At 42.3% G+C, this 17,719-nt stretch overlaps 1 protein-coding gene across 1 annotated transcript in view; it reads left to right on the top strand.

Moving 5' to 3' along the window:
- Positions 1–8,980: 8,980 nt before the first annotated feature.
- The window catches only part of HGFAC (HGF activator), a 122,856-nt gene continuing 114,117 nt past the window's right edge, over positions 8,981–17,719 (top strand). The window contains exon 1 of the mRNA XM_073574566.1: positions 8,981–9,165. Coding sequence (XP_073430667.1) covers positions 9,094–9,165 — 72 coding nt within the window. The 5' untranslated portion in view covers positions 8,981–9,093. The remainder of the gene's footprint in view (positions 9,166–17,719) is intronic.

Below are 17,719 nucleotides of genomic sequence, written 5' to 3'. Positions count from 1 at the left end.
CCAAACCCAGACTCCATTAAAATGAATGGGGAGCTGGAACATCCAGTGGTTGTGACAGCATGGGAAACACCAGGTCTGATAGCGCGGTAACCTTACACATTACATGAAAAGGTTACTGCCAGTCAGGCATCGGCTGACGAGAGTATTCACCAGCCGAAGTCTGTCCATAGTAATAAATATGTCAGTGAGATAATTAGCTAACCAGCTGAGGGAAAGCGGACAGCTTGGGGCTGGTGTTATTATCCTGGGAAGGGGCAAATATCCATAAATGTACACAGCTATTAATATCAGCTCACAGCTGTCTCCGTTGCCTTTACTTATTATTAAAATGGGGGACCCCCTCAAAAATGACATGTAGTCCCCCATATATTCACTAACCAGCAAAGTCCAAACAGACAGCTGCGGGCTGATATTAATAAGCTGGGAAGGGGCCATGGATGTCGACCCCCTCCCAGACTAATAACAACAGCCCTCAGCCTCCCCAGAAATGGTGCATCCATTAGAAGAGCCAATTCTGGTGCTTAGCCTTGATTCTTCTCACTTGTCCTGGTTTGTTGGCAAGTGGCGTAAAAGTTTTGGGGTTGATTTTAGTTGTTTTATTATGTCTGCTGACAGGGTGAGGTGTCTATCAGACGCCCCCATTACTAACCCCGTAAGGTTTAAGTTATAAAACACACACAGAGCAAAGTCCTTTATTTGAACAAAACACTCCCCAGCCCTCTTTCAACCATTTAACGTAAAAATAAATCAAATTTATACTCACCTTTTCGCCGAGAATCCATAATGCTGATGTCACAAGATGAGTCTCAACTCTCCCACATCTGGTTCCATTGAGCAGTGACAAATGTTACCGCTCAGCCCGGCAACCAGCTCACACTAAGCTGAGTGTGAGAACATGCCTGCGTATGACTTGTAGTGACATCATTAAGGTTACCGCTGGTCACACACAGCCATATTCTCACAGTCAGTTCAGTGTAATCTGGTTACCGGGCTGAGCTGGGAATCATCATGGGACATCAGCATTATGGATTATCCGTGGACAGGTGAGTGTAAATTAGATTTTTTATTTTTATGTTAATAAATGAGTAAATAGGTTTATTGTGGGGTAGTGTTTTGTTTAATTAAAGTATATGTGTCTCTTTATTACCTTTTACTTACTGGGTTAGTAATGGGGGTGTCTTATAGATGCCTCTAAATTACTAATCCCTGGGACTGATGTCAGTGGACATGAAACAGCTGACATCAACCCCAAAACTATTACCCCACTTACCAACGCACCACGGCAAGTGGGAAGAGCAGAGGCTAAGTGCCAGAATTAGTGCATCTAATGAATGCGTCTTTTCTGGGGTGGCTGCGAGATGCTCTTCTTTGGCTTGTGAGAACCAATATCCATGGCGCCTTCCCAGTCTGAGAATACGAGCCCCCAGCTGTCTGCTTTAGCTTGGCTGATTTTCAAAAATGGGGGAACCCACACTGTTTTATAAATTATTTATTTAAGTAATTAAAAAGAATGGCATGGGGACGCCTCTATTTTTGATAACTAGCCAAGACAAAACTGACAGCTGAGCTCTGCAGACCGCAGCTGTCAGCTTTACCTGTTCTGGTTGTCAAAACTAGAGGAGACTCCATGTATTTTTTTTTTTTACACATTGTACCGTCCAATCACAGCCATGCCAAGCTTTTTTCTTGCTACCGAACTCAAACAGTAACATGGACTTCTGTGTCTGTAAGCCATAATCATCAACATTAACATAAACACTTGAAATAGATCACTCTGTAATGACTCTACATAATATGAGTTTCACTTTTTGTATTGAAGAACTGAAATAAATTAACATTTTGATGATATTCTAATTTTGTGAGAAGCACTTGTATGTTACAAAGCTGCTTATTTCATGTGAACTATTGAATAGAATTTTGAGAACGAATGATTAGTTCAGGAGGAGAAGGAAGTGGATTTTTCTACTAAGAAGTTTTACAAAGTTTCTTATTTTCACATGTATTATTGATTTAAGAAAAAAAAATATGAAAGAGATGGATACTCTCTAATGTGCGATTTTGAACAGAAAAACAGCCCCAACAAGGCTTAGCCAATAAGTTTATACTGTCGGCATGGGCTGACACACTGCCTTTATGTGGTAGGTGTATCATAATAAAGGGGTGGAGGGTGAAAAGTTATTAATTCAATTATATATTGTCCAAAACTGTAAAGAATGCACAGTTGCATTTTGCAGCCTTCATCGTTGATTAGTGTCAAATGAGCATACTTTTTTTTTACTCTACTTCTGCAAAAAAATATAAAAGTTCTATATATATAAAATGTATCCAGAATGTATACAGAAAGCTTTACGCAATGCACTGCAATCATGGGGTTTGCTATTAATTAGGATAGTAGGTTACACCAATGCTATTAATGATTCTGGTACTAAAGTGCTGACCTCTGCTGGTCAAAAAAGAGCAGCAAATTGTTTTCTTTGCGAAATGTCTTTGCGAATACTTTAATTGTAAGGAGAATAAATGTAATAAATCATGTGGTATTTTGTAGGAAGGATACATTTAGGCTATAACTTCTTGCCTCAGCAGTTGTTGCCTTTAATTTCAGCGCATAGAAAAGTGAATAGTGAGATCTGTTCCGGAATTCCTTTGTTTATTGGACAATATAGATAGGGTCCTAGCAAAATCTAACTGCAAAGGAAAATGTTGTGGCTGGAGAGAATATGGCAGAGAAATTAATAATGTCAGCCATTTATAATGTTTAGAATTACAGTGACTCATGCTAAGAAGTTTGGCACCTCTTTTCCACTTTTTGCCAACATTTGGGCAGCGTTTTGGTTTACTTCCTTTGTACATTGATTTATTTTTTGTGCCAAATGTGGCTCATTTTAAACCCTACCCCCTCTCAAATAAACTATAACTCTTTCCCTGTAAATGATGCTCTAAAAGTGTCTAACGGGCATAAATAACCTGGTAGAAGAGGTGTACTGTTCATCTTTTTTATTTTTGAGCAAATTGAAGCAGAATCAAGGTGTCTTTAGCTTCCATTATTGTATCATAAGTCCACACTTGAGGATCTGTGATGACTTCTATGTGTAGATTCTGTGTATCATGACAGAGAGGGGGGCACTACAGCCTTACAGTGGACATGTTACTTGCCATAAATATGTAATTGTTTTACCTAATAGAATTGCCGCCGTTCTCCTGAATCCGGCAATGTTTTTCTTTTGTTCCTGCGCCTCTCCATTCCTGAGATATGGCCCTCTATTCCACGTATGTAAATGTGGTCTTGTTAGCAACTAGGTGTGGTCCTCAAGGACATGCCCACATAGACTAGTTGAAGATCACGCCCGCTTTGCTTTAAATAATAGATTTACATACAAGGAAGAAGGGGCCATATCTCAGAAATGGAGAGATGTAGGAACTAAAGAAAAACATCTCCGGATTCAGGAGAAAAACGTCATTTAGGCCTTATAAAAAAGTTCCATATTTATGGCAAGTGGTAAATCCTCTTTAACAGATATTCAAAGATTAAAGATGGGACCTGGCGTTAAAGTTCAGTGAGATTAATCTAATATCTTTCCTAGGGAAGCCTTTTATTTTGTCCGGGATGTTATTATCACTCACTCCTTACCTTTTCCTCTGCAAAATTCTGATAATTTAATTGGAAATAGCCATAGGTGTGCAGCCCAGTGCCAGGTGCTCCAACTCATAGGCTGTAAAATCCTAAAATGCGTTTTAGGATTTTACAACATAGGCGCTGCAGCACCTGAGACTGAGCTGCACACCTACTGTATGGCTATTTCCAAACGGTCACTTACCTCTAGTCCGGATGGCATTGCTGTTTGGACGAGTGCAGCTGCACGGAGCAGCAGCCCCAGTAAGTGATTATTGCTCCAGCCACACTGTATATAAAGTTGTGCTTACATAACTTGGGTGGGGATGGCATCACAATGGTCGGCCTGGCCGTCAGCTCTCCTGACCCGTGAGTAACAGCTGCTTAGAAATACATGCTGTCAGGCTAAAGTAGGGTGAGCTGACATCCAGTCTGTGCATTCTGTCCGAGTTATACTGCCGTCTGCCTCTTCCATTAGGCTCGGGGGGTGGGGCATGACAACAAATAACCCTCCCCCAAACTTCAATTTCAAGAAATGGTGCTTGAAATGGGGTGAGGCAAGTGCAATGTCATTCACATTTCACATTAGCCTGCCATCAGGGCAAGGCTATCCTTTTCACTGCAACAGCTGCAGGCTTATACTGTTGTGTGACTGTGTTGGGCACACACAAGATGGCGCTGTCTCAATTCTTACATTTTTTTTTAATACTGTTCTGTGTGACTTCTTTGGTAGATTTTTCAGGTCTTCCTTGAATCCATCATGTTGTTTTGGTGTTGTGGAATGTCACAAGCAAAACAGTTGATTCTCCCACAATGTCTGAACACTGATGATTCTGCTGAAAGCTGGAATCCGCCGCAGCCCTAACACCTCCTATTTGGTGGCTTGGCCTAACGGGAGATATTGTAACAAAGCTTCAGTAGTGCTGATGTTAGTGAAAACATAGTGCCACGGGTGTGTCAAATGCAGTGGACTGTCGCTTTGCATCTGGCTGCAGAAGGTCTCTGCATTTGACATTACAGATGCCTCCTTAATCCTTTTGACTCTTGGACCCAGCAGCAACCTCACTACGGCTCTAGTTGACACTCCTGGACCTGGGTGTTTATAAATCCCCAGTCTGCTGCAGAAAGTCGCTGGTGATATTCACATTTTCCCTTGTGAAGGCTTTTTGCTATAGCAGTCTGCTAACTTCCTCTCTGTAGCTGTTTGAGGACGTTTGGTGTTACCTCTCTGAGTCTTCTCAAGTTAAGTTCATTCCCCTTGTCTGTCTACTTTTTTGTCTTTAGTTTAAAGTGGGAACTGACCAGTGCTCATCCCCTCCAGCTCCTTATCCAGGGCTGAGCTCTAGGGAGATATAGGGCTTCCTGTTCGGCGATTGGTGAGGAACCAATTTAGGGATGTTTGGGCAGGTAGGGTGTTATTAGATCTGCCTAGGGGTCTCCACTCACCCTTTCCCTTGTATCTGGGTTTCCTTCCCCTCATCTTTTCGTGTTTCACTTATTCTTCCCTCATTGTGCGTGATACATAGATACATAGTTTAGTGATACTAAACGCCTCTCCCTCAGACACATATTAGTGAGGTCCCACAGTGCCATTTACTATGGGATGTACGCCTTTAAATGATTTGTATTTATAGTAATAATGACTTGCTACAATTCTATCACTATAGTTACAATATAGATTTTGGATGTCCATCAAATCTGATAGACCTGAAGTGAGCCAGCATGGTGGTGTGGGATGATCTGTGGAATAGTGACCTGAGGTCACTCTCATCATTGTCATTACTGCCTGTGCTGCGCTGACGATGTCCTAGCTGCTGAGATGAGGACGACGCCACATTCCCTATAGAAGGTGCACACGGATTCCTGAAGCGTTGCCCTCATCAAGTCTGCAGTCTGGGAAATTCACAGCTAATGAGTAAAGCAGCATTTCCAGTGTGATCATGATCCTATGTGTGAGCTCAGGGGGTCACGATTAATGCTCAGTACTGACGCAGATCGGCATCATTACAGGCTGTTGTGGGGCTGGCAGATGCCGGCGCTCAGACGGGGGACGGATCCTTCTGCTGCATTTAGGAGCCTGCCCCATAATTAGCCTGGAGCATCTGATTGACCTGTGATTAGGCTGTTTGCAGTCTCCACACGGTGCAACGGCCATTACAAGAGGTCCCGGTACATTGTATCGTGTCAGATAGGCAATCAGTCGTCCTGTTACTCTGAACCGACACAATCATAGGACACGATGCCGCCTCGAAATGGATTTTTCGTTTTTCTTTTTAAAAGGGTCATGAAAAGTTATTGTCAGTATCAAAAGATGGGAAAAAGAGCCGAGCGGGGGATGTGTATAGTTAAAGGGATAAAAATGATCATTATAAAGTGTGTATAATGCAAATGAAATATTTTCAAAACCACGGCAAACTGAATTAGCCAGCCATTGACCTCAATAAAATGCAGATTTCATCATCTCAATAAAAAAAAAGAGAATTCTTAAAGGGGTTATTCACAATGTACAATATTGTTTTACTACACTGATCCAATAACAGTGGGAGAGAGCAGTCAGACGCAGGAAGTTTTTCATTTGGCGACAGCTCCCCCGCAGGTGAAATGAAGCATTACATGGGTCAATTGCATAATGCATAGACATATGTGATCCTCTAGAACAATTTGTATATTTAATTTCCCAGAGGAGTACTGCATGGCCTACAAGTCTCCTTACACTGGCATGTCAGGCAGGTCACTCTGCACAAGAAGAGACATTACCCCTTAGAACCCAGTCAAAGGTCCCTCATACAATCCAAGTACGGTCACTCTTTTGCTTTGCCCAGAGGAGGGGTAACACCCCGAAACAGGTGTCTGAAAATAGAGACTCAGGTTTGGCTTTTACCATAAGACATATTAGAGGACCAATATTGACTTTTAGGAAAGCTACTTCCAATAGGTGGCGCTAGAGTTCAAGTATTTTTCCTTTCTGAGGAGGCAATTTTCATACCTCCAGAATAAGAGATGTTCTTGGAAGACACTTCCTGTCCTTGTTAATAATCTAAAACGGGAAGCTTAAAGTTATCTGTGTAAACAGATTTGATAAGCCAGACAACCCATTTATGGAGGGTTTCATTGACTCGTTTTTAGATTTCACCACTTAGATATTTACTTAAAGGGGTTGTCCGGGCTTTTCACATAATCTCAGTACATACCTGGGCTGCAGAATTATGACAATAAGTAATTTACTTTCTTTCACTAGTTTGCACGGTTTTCTAGATATTCTCAACAGAACGTCCAAGGGGGGGTGTTATGACATTGAAATGAGAACTAGTCGTAACCTCCTACTCTACTCCAAACATGTCGTCTATAGCAATAACCCCACCCTCCATAGCTACAGGCCCTCCCCGTCCACATGAAGAAGCCCTCATCACACAGTAACGAATTCTTCCCCTCCAGCAGCCTCAGTGCAGAGAGCAGCTGCTCCTCCCCCAGACACACACTGAACAGTTATCTATGGAAAGTGAAACTAGTGAGGAGTGAAAATCGTCCTGTATTCTGGGCCACTCCATTATTACAATACATAACTCATTATCAGTAATTCCTTTCCTCACTGTCCCAGGCTGCTGGCAGCAGTGAGAACAGACTGTGTGATGGCCAGTGATGGGGGTCTGCAGCTTCTAATCTGCACAGGGGATGGCAGTCACTGATGTAATCTGTTGTGTGACAAAGCCTCTGCTGTGTGAATGAGACAGCTCTGTGTCACTGATGTCTTCACACAGCAGAGGCTAAGGCTGTGTGCCCACGATGAGATTTTTAAGCGTTTTTGCCGTGATTTTCGGTGCAAAAACGCTTCGAAAACGTTTAAAAAACTTGTACAGAACGCACCCCATGCATTCCTATGGCATTCCGCACATGCTGTGCTAATGCTGCGCTTTTTTCCGCGGCGGAATCACATTGCGGAAAAAAACGCAGCATGCTCATTCTTTTTACGGAATCGCAAAGAATTGCCGCGATTCCGCACCCATAGGAATGCATGAGAATCGCTTACTTCCCGCATCTGGCTATGCCCACCATGCGCAAAGTTAAGTGTCTCATGTGCGGATGGTACCCACGGTGTGGAGGAGAGGAGACTGTCCTCCAGGCCCTGGGTACCATACCCCTGTAAAAAAAAGAATAAAAAATAAAAAATCGGGGTATAATGTATTTACCTTCTGGCGTCACGCGCAGCCTTCCCGGGCCTCAGCGTTCCCAGTAATGCCTTGCGGCAAGGACCTGTGATGACGTAGTCTCGCGTTACTCCGGCGGTCTCGTGAGATCGCTATAGCAACACGAGGCCAACGTCATCGCTGGGAACGGGAGCGTCGCTGTGGCTGCGCGGGACGTCGGAAGGTAAGTATACCCCGATTTTTTATTTTTTTATCATTTTTAACATTCTATCTTTTACTATTGAGGCCGCATAGGCGGCCTCAATAGTAAAAACCTGGTTACACTTGTCAAACACTATGTTTGACGAGTGTGACCAACCTGTCAATCACTTTCCAAGCGATGCTTCAAATTGCTTGGAAAGTGCTTGAATTTCGCACGCGAAAATCGCGAACATAATGGTAAAATCGCGCGGAAAAACACGCGTTTTCTGGGAAGGAGTCCGGTTTTGAGTGTCCAGTTTAAAATGCTACGTGGGCACATAGCCTAAAGAGTAACCGTCGTTTTAACTTTTATTTCATAAATCAAGAGTACACATAAAACTATACAACTTTGTAACATATCTGATCAAGGAAGTCGGCTTCTTTCTCCTCCTGGACTAATCTTTCACTGTCAATTAATAGGTAAAATCTATATCCAGTGATGATAGATTTTCCCGTTATTCAGATAGATGACAGTTGGTGCCTTTAAAATTCTACGGAGAAGCTAGTTGCAAGTTCTCCTGAAACGACAGTTACGGTTCTCCATAGAACTTTATGAGCACCAACTGTCATCTCCTGTCTCAGTAATTGGAAAATCTGTATTCACTGAAGACAAAATTTTACTTGTGAATTAAGAATTTTGAACATAAATTAAGAATATAAAAAAATCAGTCCAGGAGGAGAAAGAAGCAGATTTCTGTGACACGATATATTACAAATTTTCTTATTTCCATGTTTACTATTGAGATATATATATATATATATATATATATATATATATCCCTCTTTTCCATAGCCCTATTATATAGTTGGATATTGCAAAGATTTCATTGTGTTATTTATTGAGTTAGACTTTAGAGTTTTTAGAATTTTTTTTGCAAAATTTACACTGCTTACAATTTCGCCCACCAGATCAGTAGTTAATAATTAAATGCTAATTCTTTCCTTTGCCTGTAATGTGCTTAGAGAGACAGAAGGGAACAGCAGGAAATCACAGCTGCTTGCAAAACACCAAGATGACCATTTGACCATCCCTGTAATATTTACTTTAGCTCAAGCCCACAGCAAACTTTTATCACTTGCAGGAGGCAAGGACACAGCATGGAGGCCGCCTGCCGCTTCACATGGCTCTGTTTCTTGGTGATTGGCATAGGCCAGGTCTGCGGCACAATGGTAAGTAAATGAACGTGTGTCTTTTCTATATATAGTATCCTGCACAGGGCTTGTAGTCCAGAGGAAATCACATATCCTTAAACTTTTTGACTTTTGTAAGGCTTCTTTTACACTTACCGGGTTTTTTGTGGCCCGTTATTGCGGGCCTTTTTTGCGGGCCGTACCGCCGCTATTTTCACGGTCTGCCACAATAAGGGGCCACAGGCTCGATCTTTTTCCCGGCCGCAAATACGGCCCTCATGGCCATACGGCGCACCGACTAATTTTTGCGGGCCGATTTTGCGTCCCCATAGAAATCTTTTGAGGTGCAAAAACGGACAGCAAAAACACGGTAAGTGTAAAAGAAGCCTAACTGTCAATATTTTTTTTTTTTTATTTTAAATCTGCAACAATATTTTTAAATTTGAATTTCTAGAAAATATTTGTCCAAACTAAGAATTACATTTTTTTTTAACCTAGACAAAAGGTTTTAATAGAATATGTACCGCAAAATGTATCCTCCAGTCCAGTTGGCTCATATTTGTTGCTTTCCTACTGCTAAAAACGGTTAACTCCCAGCGTGCCCTGACTATTACAGACAAAGATTTTATAATGATGCCAACTATGTACATGTTGTCAGAGGCATAATTATTGTGGGTGCAAGGGTTGCAGTGACACTCAGGCAATGCAGCCTAGTGGCCCCCAAAAGGTCCATTTGTCCCATATAAGTGGACCAATACAATTAAAGATTCATGATAGTTAGGGATCCTGCCAGAAATTTTGCATTGGAAAGTGCTGCAGAAATGTTGGCTATAGAAATAAAAAAATTATTATTATTAGGTTCAATTTGTCACACTGCATTTAGTATAACGTCTGATGTCCCTATGACATGTGAGAACAAAGGTCTTATTTAGTTTTAGTCCAAACGTCCTCTCTTAGTTTGAATGTGGCCTCGGCAAATGCAAATTTTTGTGCCGGTGGATAACAGAGCACGTAGCGACAGTTGGGTCAGGTTGGGGTACAAAGATTGATTCTACCTTATTTGGAATGACAACATACATTTATTTATTATGCTTTGCTTATATAGCGCCATCATATTCTGTAGCGTTGTACAGACATCATCATCGCTGTCCCCGATGGGGCTCACAATCTAAATTCCCTATCCCTATCAGTATAACGGAGTGTGGGAGGAAACCCACGCAAACACGAGGAGAATATACAAACTCCTTGCAGATGTCATCCTTGGTGGGATTCGAGCCAACGACCCCAGTGCGGCAATTTTAACACAATTTGGATGTATGCATGGCAGGGACAAGGTATTTTGGTGCCCAAGGCAGGTGAAGCTGATGGTGACCCAACTGCCCACTTCACCTTCAGTCCCCAAGTGAAGAAATGGGTCTGTGACTAAGGTAACAGGTCCCATAATGCCAACTTCCTCCCACTCTGACGACTACTTCCATTAGAATTGTTCAATTTTTCTCCCAAAAATACCAGCAAAAGTAAAAAAAAAGTTCCGTATTTTAGGGGTGAGGCTCAACATCGAGTCGTTTTCAAAGTTATGTATAGAATAATTCATTGTTTGCAGACAATTTACAAAATACAATGGACAAATAGTGATATTCACCCTTGACATCCTATATTTTATATGTCAGACCCAAGGACAGTCATTTAAACTAATATTGCTTAACTATAATGGGGCCGTTTGGTTTCAGTTAATGTGTCCAGTATTTGGCAGATATCCTAATGGAAACTAAACAGGCCTATTCTAGATAAAGAGATATGTCTGATGGTTGTTACGCACATCATGTGACAGAGTTCATAGCAAAACTGATGGTGGTTCTGGTGCCATATTCCTGTACTGATGGTGGTTCCGGTGACGTATTTATGTACGGATGGTGGTTCTTTTGACAAATTCACGTAGAGATGGTTCACAGATGTGAATTCAATTGAGTACAGGGAGTGAGCAACGGGCGGGACGCAGGCAGAGAGAAGGGTGCATGGTGTCAGTGACTGCCACTACCCACCCCGCATCCCACCTATCACTGTGCTGAATGCCTGCCGCCGGAACATTTGAAGTGACTTTGTGAGGCCAATATGACATAAAATGCACAAAAGTGACACCATTTTAAAAACTGACCGCTCAAAGTGCTCAAATCCACAATGAAGAAGTTTAATAACGGTTCAGCTGCTTCACAGGAGTTAAAGCAATTTGGAACAAAAATGTTACTTTAGCCCCAAATTTTAACAAGGGTAACAGGAGAAATTGGATCATACAATTTGTTGTGCAATTTCTCCTGAGTATGCTGATACCCCATATGTGGTGGAGAGCTATTGTTTGGGAGCATAGCAAGGCTCGGAACGGAAGGAGTGCCAAGTTGGTTTTGAAGTGCAAAATTGACTGGAAAATATAGTGGACGCTATGTCACGTTTGCAGAGCCCCTGATGTGCCTAAACAGTGGAACCCCCAAAAGTGACCCCATTTTGGAATCTAAACTATTCAAGGAACTTATCTAGATGTGTGGTGGGCACCTTAAGGTACTGTCACACTTAGCGATGTACCAGCGATCCCGACCAGCGATATGACGCGGTCAGGATCGCTGGTACATCGCTAAGTGGTCGCTAGTGAGCTGCCACATAGGCAGATCTCACCAGCGACATCGCTGGGGACGGGGGTCGCTACTTACCTGTCACACCAGGCGATCCTGCGTCCTCCCGCCCGGCTCCACGCGTCGCTCGTCGTCACAGCAGGAAGTGCCGCAGGAAGCTGACGACGAGAAACAGTCCAGGACGTTCTCGCGTGATCAGCGATAACCAGCGGGGGAGCCGGTCATAGGTAAGTATCAGACACGTCACTAGTTATAGCGATATTGCTAGCGATATCTCTTAGTGTGACAGGCCCTTTAAACCTAAAGGGGCTTCACAGAATTTTATAACGTTCAGACATGAAAATGAAAAAGTACACTTTTCCCGCAAAAATGTTGCTTGAGCCCCAAATTTTTCATTTTCACAAAAGTAACAAGGGTTTTCAATTTTCAAAAGGACTAATAGGAGGAATTGTTTCAGTTTGTTACGCAATTTCTTCTGAGTACACCAATACCCCATATGTGGTCAAAAACTACTTTTGAGGCACAATGCAAATCTCAGAAGGGAAGAAGCGCCATATTGGAGTTCAGATGTTGCTCAAATTGTTGGAAGGTGCCATGACATATTGGCAGAGCCCCTGAGGTGCCAGAACAGCGGAACCCCCCATAAATGACCCCGTTTTGCAAGCTACACCTTCAATGAATTAATCTAGGGGTGCAGTGATTATATTGACACAACAGGTGTGTCACAGAATTTTATACCATTACATCTGGACTCTGGAGACATACACCCGTAAATTAGGTGGGCTCTCATTACTACAGAAATGCAAAACATGTGGACGCTAAATGTGGTTTAGGCACACTGGGGCTCAGAAGGGAGCGGGGCATTTGGATTTGGAAGCGCAAAATTCACTGAATTTCTTTTGGGGGACCCATTTCGTGTTTCCTTAACTTTTGTGTTACCAGTCACATGGAGGCTTCTTATATTTCCGTTAACAGATGACAGACCATAGTGGGCACTTGCTTGTGGATTGAGTTAAAGCTTTTATTGGGAACATTTTACATAACGTTTGGGATCACATTTATCTGGCGCTCTGTGCTCAGCACTGATGTTGAGAATTCCATCTAAATCTTCAAATGACATGATTCAGATGAAACTTCGGACAGATCCAATTAATATAATGACGCAGCAGGGTTACCCTGGACTCTTGTCTGGTTTCTTTCAGGGATGTCTTTCTTTTCAGAAGTGCACAAAACTGTGACCTCACCATGCTTTTATTCATATGTAAGGGGTGTACCGGGACTGTGTAATATCCCACTCCTTTCCTTAGTATTGTAACAATGCTGCTATGTACATGTTGTAAATGTATATATTTGCTATTTTGTGTACTTGTTATTAGGGAAAGTGTAGAACCCATTTCTGGCCACTAGATGGGGCAGTATAGTGAATATAATTTAGTATAGTGAAAACCAGTTAGAAAATAGTTAATCATAGGAGGGGTCAGCTGCAGCTAAGAGAGGGAGAACTTCCTCAAAGGAGTTAGTCGGGCCACGGTGCCCAAACAGTCTGCACGGGCTTAAGTGCCAAGAATGATAGCAGTGACCACACAATTTTAATTAACTCCTTTCTGCCATGAGACGTACTATCCCGTCCATGTGCCCTGGGACTTAATTCCCAGGGACGGGATAGTACGTCATAGCGATCAGCGGCGCCCACGTGGTGAGCGCCGCTGATCGCGGCCGGGTGTCAGCTGATTATCACAGCTGACACCCAGCACAATGTGTCAGGGGCGGTCACGGACCGCCCCCGACACGTTAACCCCTTGTACACTGCGATCAAACACGGTGTTTGATCGCGGTGTACCGGGAGTTAAAGGGAAGCATCGGCAGGGAGGGGGCTCCCTCCGTGCTTCCCTGAGCCCCCCACGGCAGCGCAATGTGCAGCGCTGCTGCGGGGGGGCTCTTTCCCTTCGGGGGCCTGTAGGGAGCTGACTTCCTCACTGCCTGCAAAGCGCAGGCATGAGGAAGTCTGCAGCAGTGCCTGTGACAGATCGCTGATCTGTCACAGGACAGTGGTGTCCCACCTGGGACAATGTAATAAAGTTAAAAAAAGTGTAAAAATAATTTTAAAAAAATCGCTAAATAAATTAGTAAAAAAAAAAAAATATTCCCCCAATAAATTCATTTTTTGAAAAAAAAAAAAAACAAACAAACAATAAAAGTACACATATTTGGTATTGCCGCGTCCGTAACGACCCGCCCTATGAAACTGTCCCATTAGTTAACCCCTTTAGAGAACCCCTTAAAAAATAAAAATAAAAAACGAAGCAAAAAATAATGATTTATTATCACACCACCGAACAAAAAGTGCAATTACGCGCGATCAAAGAGATGTATATAAATATCCATGGTACCACTGAAAATGTCAGCTTGTCCCGCAAAAAACAAGCTGCCATACAGCATCATCCGCAGAAAAATAAAAAAGTTATAGCTCGCAGAATAAAGCGATGAAAAAATAATTATTTTTTATATAAAATAGTTTTCATTGCATAAAACCGACAAAACATAAAAAAACGACCTAAATGAGGTATCGCTGTAACCGTACTGACCCGAAGAATAAAACTGCTTTATGAATTTTACCGCACACGGAACGGTGTAAACGCACCCCCCCCAAAAGAAATTAATGAAATGCTGGTTTTTGTTCATTCTGCGTCCCAAAAATAGGAATAAAAAGCGATCAAAAGATGTCACGTGCCCGAAAATGGTATCAATAAAAACGTCAACTCGTCCCGCAAAGAATAAGACCTCACATGACTCGGTGGGTCAAAATACGGAAAAATTATAGCTCTCAATATGTGGTGATGCAAAAACTATTTTTACAATAAAAAGCGTCTTTTAGCGTGTGACAGCTGCCAAACATAAAAACCGCCATAAATAGTAAATCAAACCCCCCCCAGCACCCCCTTAGTTAGGGAAAAATAATAAAATAAAAAAAATGTATTTATTTACATTTTCCAATTACGGTTAGGGCTAGGGTTAGGGCTGAGATTAGGGTTAGGGGTGTGTTGGGGTTAGGGTTGGAGTTATAATTGGAGGTTTCCACTGTTTGGGCACATCAGGGGCTCTCCAAATGCAACATGGCGTCTGATCTCAATTCCAGCCAATTCTGCGTTGAAAAAGTCAAATGGTGCTCTTTCCCTTCCAAGCTCTGCCATGCGCCCAGACAGTGTTTTACCCCCACATATGGGGTATCAGCATACTCTGGACAAATTGCAAAACAACTTTTGGGGTCCAATTTCTCCTGTTACCCTTAGGAAAATAAAAAATTGGGGGCAAAAATATTTTGTGGAAAAAAATGATTTTTTTAATTTCACGCCCAGGCGTTATAAACTTCTGTGAAGCACTTGGGGGTTCAAAGTGCTCACCACACATCTAGATAAGTTCCGTGGGGGGTCTAGTTTCCAAAATGGGGTCACTTGTGGGGAGTTTCAACAGTTTAGGTACATTAGGGGCTCTCCAAACGCACATGACACCCACAGACCAATCCATCAAAGTCTGCATTCCAAAACGTCACTACTTCCCTTCCGAGCCCCTACGTGTCCCCCATACAGTAGTTTTCTCCCACATATGGGGTATCAGTGTACTCAGGACAAATTGGACAACAACTTTTGGGGTCCAATTTCTCCTGTTACCCTTGGGAAAATAAAATAATTGGAGACTAATTGATCATGTTTGTGGAAAAAATACGATTTTTTTATTTTCATGCCTGGGCATTATAAACTTCTGTGAAGCCCTTGGGGGTTCAAAGTGCTCAACACACATCTACATAAGTTCCTTAGGGGGTCTAGTTTCCAAAATGGTGTCATTTGTGGGGGGTTTCCACTGTTTAGGTACATCAGGGGCTCTCCAAAGGCAACATGACACCTGCAGACCATTCCATCAAAGTCTGCATTCCAAAACGTCACTACTTCCCTTCCGAGCCCCGACATGTGCCCATACAGTAGTTTTCTCCCACATATGGGGTGTCAGCGTACTCAGGACAAATTGGACAACAACTTTTGGGGTCCAATTTCTCCTGTTACCCTTGGGAAAATAAAAAAAGGGGACTAAAAGATGATGTTTGTTGAAAAAATATGATATTTTTATTTTCACGTCTGGTCGTTATAAACTTCTGTGAAGCACTGAGGGGGTTCAAAGTGCTCACCACACATCTAGATAAGTTCCTTAGGGGGTCTAGTTTCCAAAATGGGGTCACTTGTGGGGGGTTTCCACTGTTTAAGTACATCAGGGGCTCTCCAAAAGCAACATGACACCCGCAGACCATTCCATCAAAGTCTGCATTCCAAAATGTCACTACTTCCCTTCCGAGCCCTGACGTGTGCCCATACAGTAGTTTTCTCCCACATATGAGGTATCAGCGTATTCAGGACAAATTGGACAACAACTTTTGGGGTCCAATTTCTCCTTGTACCCTTGGGAAAATAAAAAAATTGGTGACTAAAAGATCATGTTTGTGGAAAAAATACGATTTTTTTATTTTCACGCCCGGGCGTTATAAACTTCTGTGAAGCACTGGGGGGGTTCAAAGTGCTCACCACACATCTAGATAAGTTCCTTGGGGGGGTCTAGTTTCCAAAATGGTGTCATTTGTGGGGGGTTTCTACTGTTTTGCTGCATCAGGGGCTTTCCAAACGCGACATGGTGTCCGATCTCAATTCCAGCCAAAAACGTCAAATGGCGCTGCTTCCCTTCCGAGCTCTGCCATGCGCCCAAATGGTGGTTTACCCCCACATGTGGGGTATCAGCGCACTCAGGACAAATTGCACAATATCTTTTAGGGTCCTGTTACCCTTGGAAAAATAAGGATTGAGGGTGAAAAGATCATTTTTGTGGAAAAAATATGATTTTTTAATTGTACTGCTGTACGTTATAAACTTCTGTGAAGCCCTTGTGGGTTCAAAGTTCTCACCACATATCTAGATAAGTTCCGTGGGGGGTCTAGTTTCCAAAATGGGGTCTCTTGTGGGGGGTTTCCACTGTTTAGGTACATCAGGGGCTCTCCAAACACGACATGGCGTCCGATCTGAATTCCAGCCAATTTTGCATTGAAAAAGTCAAACGGCGCTCCTTCCCTTCCGAGGTCTGCCATGCGCCGAAACAGTGGTTCCCCCCCACATATCAGGTATCAGCGTACTTAGGACAAATTGCACAATAACTTTTGCAGTCCAATTTCTCCTGTTACCCTTGGTAAAATAAAAAAATTTGAACCTGAAGTATTTTTTTTGTGAAAAAAAGTTAAATGTTCATTTTTTTTTAAATATTCAAAAAATTCCTGTGACGCACCTAAAGGGTTAATAAACTTCTTGAATGTGGTTTTGAGCACCTTAAGGGGTGCAGTTTTTAGAATGGTGTCACTTTTGGGTATATTCTATCATATAAACCCCTCAAAGTGGCTTCAAATGTGATGTGGTCCGTAAAAATAAAATGGTGTTGCAAAAATGAGAAATCGCTGGTCAATTTTTAACCCTTATAACTTCCTAACAAAAAAAAATTTTGGTTCCAAAATTGTGCTGATGTAAAGTAAACATGTGGGAAATGTTATTTATTAAGTTTTTTGTGTGCCGTAGTTCTGTGATTTAAGGGCATAAAAATTCAAAGTTGGAAAATTGCGAAATTTTCAAAATTTTCACCAAATTTCTGTTTTTTTCACAAATAAACGCAAGTTATATGAATGAAATTTTACCACTAACATGAAGTACAATATGTCATGAGAAAACAATGTCAGAATCACCGGGATCCATGGAAGCGTTTCAGAGTTATAACCTCATAAAGGGACAGTGATCAGAATTGTAAAAATTGGCCCGATCATGAACGTGCAAACCACCCTTGGGGCTTAAGGGGTTAAGGGAGAAGCCCAGCCATCCACAGCACCAGGCCAGAACAGTACAGGGCCACAGCCATCTTGGAACAGAAGCTTAAGGCATAAACAGTGG

The sequence above is a fragment of the Dendrobates tinctorius genome, unplaced genomic scaffold, assembly GCF_039654945.1.
Source record: "Dendrobates tinctorius isolate UK_male_01 unplaced genomic scaffold, ASM3965494v1 ptg000039l, whole genome shotgun sequence".
NCBI classification, from domain to species: domain Eukaryota; kingdom Metazoa; phylum Chordata; class Amphibia; order Anura; family Dendrobatidae; genus Dendrobates; species Dendrobates tinctorius.
This window is presented reverse-complemented; position numbering and strand designations above follow the sequence as displayed.